Source organism: Amphiprion ocellaris, chromosome 22 (genome assembly GCF_022539595.1).
Source record: "Amphiprion ocellaris isolate individual 3 ecotype Okinawa chromosome 22, ASM2253959v1, whole genome shotgun sequence".
Classification (NCBI taxonomy): domain Eukaryota; kingdom Metazoa; phylum Chordata; class Actinopteri; family Pomacentridae; genus Amphiprion; species Amphiprion ocellaris.
The window spans coordinates 16,542,554-16,549,512 of NC_072787.1; the positions used below are offsets into that span (position 1 = coordinate 16,542,554).

The 6,959-nt window shown below is 37.3% G+C and overlaps 1 protein-coding gene across 1 annotated transcript; it reads right to left on the reverse strand.

Moving 5' to 3' along the window:
- Positions 1–1,470: 1,470 nt before the first annotated feature.
- LOC111567978 (solute carrier family 22 member 13-like) lies at positions 1,471–6,711 on the reverse strand. The gene is made up of 10 exons (XM_023269410.3): positions 6,304–6,711; positions 6,067–6,170; positions 3,715–3,869; positions 3,312–3,483; positions 3,064–3,184; positions 2,875–2,969; positions 2,546–2,760; positions 2,315–2,423; positions 2,043–2,237; positions 1,471–1,924 (listed from the first exon to the last, which is right to left on the reverse strand). Exons 1-10 carry the CDS (start codon positions 6,676–6,678, stop codon positions 1,855–1,857), a joined length of 1,611 nt encoding a protein of 536 aa, XP_023125178.3. The 5' UTR covers positions 6,679–6,711; the 3' UTR covers positions 1,471–1,854.
- Positions 6,712–6,959: the final 248 nt, after the last annotated feature.

Consider the following 6,959-nt stretch of genomic DNA (forward strand, 5'->3'; position numbering starts at 1 on the left):
TACATTTGTAAAGACCAAGTATATCATGGCAGTCTTGAGTTTCCAATTCTTCATTTTCTGTGATGGAATCATTGAAACACATGCATCTTCGTCACAGAAAAACAATCATGCATTTTGGTTATTTCATAGATTTACTACAGGCCTTCTGGAAATATGACAAAATCTGTTGTATCAAAATTATACATACATAGTTGTGTTAATCAGGTTTTCTTTGTGGCATGGCCTCTTACCTTCTTTTGAGTGATTACATTTGACTGCTGCTCTGAGAATATTTAAAAAGGGCCCAGTTGATACATTGATTAGACTGAGAGTTAAAAAGAATTCTGGAGGAAAGTTGTGTCACCAGATGAAACAACATCTGAGCTAGTTGGCTGCAATGACCAGCAATATGTTTGGATGAGAAAAGATGAGGCCCTGAAGCCCAAGAATACCAAACCTACTGTCATGCATGCTGGTGGCAGTATCATGCTGTGGCGCTGTTTTGCTGCCAGGGGAATTGGTGCTTTACCCAAACTAAATGGAAAAATGAAAATTCAGGAAAATTTAAAATGATCAATCAGAAGGTTGAGTTTTGAAAACAGTTGAGTGTTTCAACAAGTCAATGACCTCAAATACACATAAAAAGTGGCAAAGAAATTGCTATAATTAAGGTTCTACACTGGCCTCCCCAAAGTCTTGACTTAAACCCCATCAAGAACCTATGGACTTTGCTGAAGACACAAGTCTGTGTCAGAAAGCCAACAAATTATGTTCAACTGTACAAATTCTGTCAAGAGGAGTGTTCAAAGAAACAACCAGAAACTTGTGGACAGTTACTAAAAGCGCGTAATTGAGGATAAAATGGCAGAGGGAAAGTTTAATGAAATATTAGAACTGCTGTATGTACATTGTTGCCCCAGCCATTTTTTGTCACATTTCCAGGTGACCTGTAATAAGTCTATTAAAGAACCAAAATGCATGATTGTTTTGTTTTTTGTTTCCGTTTTTTGATAAAACAGGTTTCAATAATTCCATCATAGAAAATTTTATATATGTGTGTGTGTGTGTGTGCGTGCATGCGTGCGTGCGTCTATTTCATTTTTGCATGAAAACTCACACTTTTATTCATGTTTTAACATAATTGCACAAGGGTTTTCTAATCATCAATTAGGCTTTCACCAGCATTAGCTAACACAATGTAGCATTAGAACACAGGAGTGATGGTTGCTGGAAATGTTCCTCTGTACCCCTATGGAGATATTCCATTAAAAATCAGATGTTTCCAGCTAGGATAGTCATTTACCACATTAACAATGTCTAGACTGTATTTCTGATTGATTGAATGTTATCATGATTGAAAAAAACTTTTCTTTCAAAAAATAAGAACATTTCTAAGTGACCTCAAACTTTTGAACTGTAGTGTACCTGTAAACAATTGTAGAAATAAAACAGATTTTTTGCAGGTTTAAAAAAACAAGCAGAAATCATATGTTCAACAGAATGTACATTTATATCCAGACAAGTCAGCAATAAACACCAAGTCAGACATGCCCTCTTGGACCTGGTTTCCTGCACTGTCAGAAAACTGTTCTGAACAAGCACCTATGAAACTTCCCTGCTCTGTCTTGAGTTTTGAGTGTGCATTTGTGAGGGTTGGGAAAGTAACACCTGAACTTATTTCAGACACAACCAGATATGTGGATGAATCTTTTTGTAAAAAAAAAAAAAAACAAAACATTTGTGTTATTGGATGCACTAAAAAGCTAATCTTTTGCAAATCAAACGTGAAACAAATTCACATCTTTCAAAAATGATGAATATGGAAAGAGAACAATTAAAATTGTCTGATTATGGTTCCAATTACAGTTCAAAGAATTAGAGTTGTTGCTCTTTAATTATGTTTTCAGCACAGTTACTGTCCCCCATTGGTTCATTTTCTGGTTTTCTAAATGAAAAAACAAAAAAGAACACAGTTAATACAATTACTGCATTATGTAATAAAAATCACATTGCATGCATATATTTATAGATGTTTGGGATTGCAGTAGGAATATTCAGCTCACTTGAGCTCAGTGTGGTCCTGAAGTTGAACATTGAGGGTTTCAGGCAGCAGCAAACAGAAACTACCAGCAGCAATGGGGATGATGCCATATATCAGCATGGGAATGGTGTAATGATAAACCTCCAGCAGCCTGATCAGTGGAGCGAGGATGCCGGCAACACGAGCACACATGGAGTTCAGACCTACACCATTCTGCCTGCAAAGACCCACTATCAAGAATCACATGATGACTGAGAAGGTTCTGCATATGCATTACAGCATATTTGGCATTACCTTAAAACAGTCGGGTATAATTCTGCTGCATAAACGTAGGCTGTGCTAAAAGAAGCAGTGGCAGCAAATTTCCCCACCAGAGCAATGACTGTTACCACCACAGGAAGATCTGATTGGGGAAAAGATTTAACACAAACACAAAGATGGATATATCAGTTATAAAATTAAAAAAATTCACCTCTTTCTAACATTTTTTAAACAACAAAAACATGTTCAATGTTTACAAGATACCTTTTGGGACAGCGAGGACCACAAGGCAAGCAGTACCCCCAAAGATCAGGAAACACGCTTCACATAGTCTCCTTCCAAAGTGTTGAATTAGAAGCAAACCACAAACATTTGCAGGAATTTCAACAAGAGCAAAAATAAACTGTGTGAGGTAGATATTCATGCCAAAACTGCCAACATTCAGGCTCAGTCCATAGTACAGAAGACTTACTGCAAACCTGAAATCAGAGATCAAGAGAGGCTTTTGGTTTCACTTCTTCTCAAAAACAAGATAACTGTGACAAATGTCTGCACATCAGATATTAAGGACAATGGCATGAACGTCATCTCACCAGATGAAGCCCATTATTAGAGTATATTTTCTCAGATACGGTATTTTGAAGATGTCAAACATGTTTCTTCTTTCAGATGTACACTCCATATTTATCTGAATAAATAAAAGGCAACTTTTAGAAAACATCCACTGCATGGAGAGGTTTACTATATTTTGTCTAAGTCAAAGTGTGTTTGATGCTGATCACCTGGTCCAGCAGGTCTTCTGGTAGTTTCGTCCCATTGATCCTGGCTGCTCGCTGGAGCTCCTTTTGTGCTTTCTTCTTCTTGCCATGTGCCAAGAGCCACCGAGCTGATTCTGGTAGAAACCTGTAGAAACACAGTTTCAAAATAACGAATCATTCAGTCATTAAAACCACAGCTTCTGTGGCACTTATTTGACATTCAGCATTTGAAGAATATCTGAAAAGGTTCTGGTATTATGAAGAGGTCTTACCAGTAATGGACCCCAAGGAGAATGACAAGAGGGCTGAATAGTACCAGCTGCAGGATTCGCCAGTTGTGGATCAAATAGGCAATACCAGACAGTAACATCTGTCCAATACCGAAGAAACTTACGATGACCATTGTGCAAAGAGCAGCCTTTGAAGGACCGGTCCATTCCACAGCTGTAAAACAGATGAGAGTTGGTCATACTATACAAAAACAGAAAACCAGGCCAGGAGACAGGAGTACGGCATGCAACAGCACTTCTCTGGGGCTTTTTGTATGTTAGGCACTGTGATGATGATATGAACCAATGACTGAATAATCTGTGTAACCCTTAGTCAGAACAAAAAACATTTCAACAAGCCAAAAACAAATATAAAAGGCATAAATAATTAAAGCAGTGGACTTACCCAGCACTGATACATTCATTGTCATGGATACACTTGAACTCCCACAAAAAAACTTGAAAACCATGTAAACATAGATGTTTGGTGAGAAAGCAGTGGCCACACCAAACACCAACATGAAGGAAATTGCAAGGAGGATGGCAAATCGTCGGCCAAACCTATTCAGAGGGGACGATAGAAAAACAAACGTATATATTGTTCTTTTGAAGGACTCAATACACAGTTGTATACAATTTGTAAATTTATTTTTTTTTATATGTATATATATATATATATATATATATATATATATATATATATATATATATATATATATATATATATATATATATCTCATGGCACTTTAGATTTTCAAATGAGACCCGTAACTGTTATTTTTTATGGTGGAATCATTGAAGCGTGTGCATCTTATTACAAGAGGAGTCATGCATTTTGGTTCAGTCATAGATTCATTAGAGGTCTTCTGGAAATTTGAGACAATCTTCTGTGTCACAAATTTACATGCAGCAATGCTAATACTGAATGAATGTACCTTGGTCATTTTCAATTGAAATATGTGATTTTGGTAGCTGTCTACAAGCTTTTACTTCTTCCTTTGATTGCTCTGTGTTTGCCTCCAAGATTCAACCATCTGGCTGATGATTTAGATTTTCCTGAAGAATGTGGAGATAATCCCCCTTCCTCATTGTCCCATTTATTTGGTGTAAAGCACCAATTTCACTGGCAGTAATACAGTCCACAGCATGATACTGCCACCACCATGCTTGATGGTAGGTTTAGTGCTATTGGGGTTAAAGGCCTCCCTTTCTCTCCTCCAAACATATTTCTGGTCATTGTGGTCAAATAGCTCAATTTTTGTTTCATCTGACCACAGAAACCTTCCTCCAGAGAACCTTTTCTTTGCCCGTGTGATCGGTAGCAAATAGAAGTCAGATGCTAAAGCGTCACATCTGGAGTCACTTTTCTGACTTGTTTAAGGCAATGTTTGGCTTTTTCAGATGTGTGCTGAGCTCCTTAGACGTCCCACCATCACGTTTGTGGCAGAATCTAATAAGTCTAATAAATGGGCCTTACATAATTTGCCTCTGAGAAGTCAGCAGCTTCACTGATGAAGAGGCCATGCTACTAAGAAAACTTGATAGATTTGATTAACTAAGGTTTCAACATCACCAAAACTGATAATTCAAGTTGTAATGTATACTTTTCACCCAGCAGATTTTGTCATATTTCAAGATCTAGAATTCATCCATGAAGCAAAATGCATGATTGTTTTCTGTGACAAGTACAAATTTGTTTCAATAATTCCATTATAGAAAATTGAGAGTTAAAAGAATCATTGGAAACTTACGCCTGCCATGACAGATATGGTCTTTACAAATGTATACATTTATGGTAGGCAATAGCTTTATTTTAAAGCCACAACATTAAAACCACTGACAGGTAAAGATGAATGAACTACATTGTCATACAAAGACTGAAGATGATTTAATGCACAGTTTCTGATAAGCAAAACTTCTGTTCTATTTGTGAAAATGCAAAACCATGGAGATTTCACTGTTATTTGTTATTTTTCTTGCATCTGGACCATATTAGACCAGATTAAAAACCAGTGAGCTTAGGTTGGTCAAATCTGGAAGAGATTGTTGTGCAAAGGTTAAAGACACTTTAATTATTTAGTTTTTGATTTGTGCGACCATTATGTTCTATAATAAAATATAAAAACATGGAGATTTTAATGCATTTTTTTTTTTTTTTTTTGCATCTGATCAGGTCCAGATCAAAAACCTTTTACTTAGATGGGTAAATCTGGACTAGACTACATTTTTGTACCAACACAGTTTTACTGGTAAAAGCCCGATCCATAGAGGCCCTATCCAGGAACCTAGCGGATCTAAGGGATCCGCTGCCACTGTCCTTGTGCCAGACATAACAGAGGTCTCATGTTTATGTAACAATGATCAGAGCTGTTTTGGCAGCAGGTGCAGATGTTGTGGCTGATTGCTGTATATTACTATACAAGGGTTGCCTTCCTTTGTTGACTCAACTCATAAAGTCACAGAATAATATTAACCCTTTAATGGACTCTGTTCCCTTTTCAGGTTCCATACAGCAGCTTTGAGGGTTGTTATAATCATCTTAATCTTCATTGACAGATTGTATCAACCTTTTACAACTCTTCATTACATCTCCACAATAATTCTGAAGAGACAAGATAAAAGACATTGCTGGCATAAGTTCGTAGTGCCAGATCCACTGCTGGGATATTATTTGTTACGAGGCTAGATATGATATGAATAGTTCTGTAATATGAAGGAAAATTAAAAAAACTTTGTGACAGAAGAACGGATGTATTACCTGTCAGAAATCGTCCCATACACCAAAGCTCCAATCAGAATTCCTGCCATGGAGATGGACTGTGATACCGCAATCAAACCATTCTTGTCACAAACAACATCAAACTGAAAACAGCAACAATGGCAACACAAAAAGGGTAATGATTAGATTAACCGAACACACATCCAGTGAAACTGATTTCAAGCAGTGGTCTGCAGGGAGCATGTAAATGAACAAATGATCTTTTTCTTTGTTTACCTCTGTCACAAGGGTGGAAACACCTGGCCCAGCCTCATAGTCCCATCCATCCATGCATTTTGTTGTGGTGTTAATCCCATACTTTTCAATGTCTTCCAAATCCCAATCAACAGGTGTGAACATTTCACAGCTTTCAAAGCTTCCATCCTCGTTCACTGGGATGGTGAGATTCTTTTGTCTCTCTTCTGTCAGGTTGGGTCCACACTCCAAGATCCAGTCAGTGTTGCAGTGATGTGGGAAGCTCTGGCCGGTAAACACTTGACCAATCACATCAAGAGCTGTAAATAAATTGGAGATGCATAATGCAAAAAGTAGGCATTTCTGAAACAAACCAAACTCCCCAATTTCCTTCAGGATCTGTCCGAAGTTGCTCATGGTGATGTGTGGCTCAGCTTACAACGACTCCTAATCAAAGTGCAGCATGAGCAGAGACATTAACAAGAGATCACTATAAATCACCTGGTTGATTAATGTTTAACCAAGGGCAGTTACATGGCTTATTATATATGCCTTCGTCTCATATTAAGAAAAACAGTTGTCCCTTATCTTGCAACAACAATAAAATTTGAGATAGTTGAAACAATAAAATGAATACTTTCAAAGATAATGGCATTACCTTTTTAAAAGATGTTCTCCTGCAGAATCACTGTGCTGAT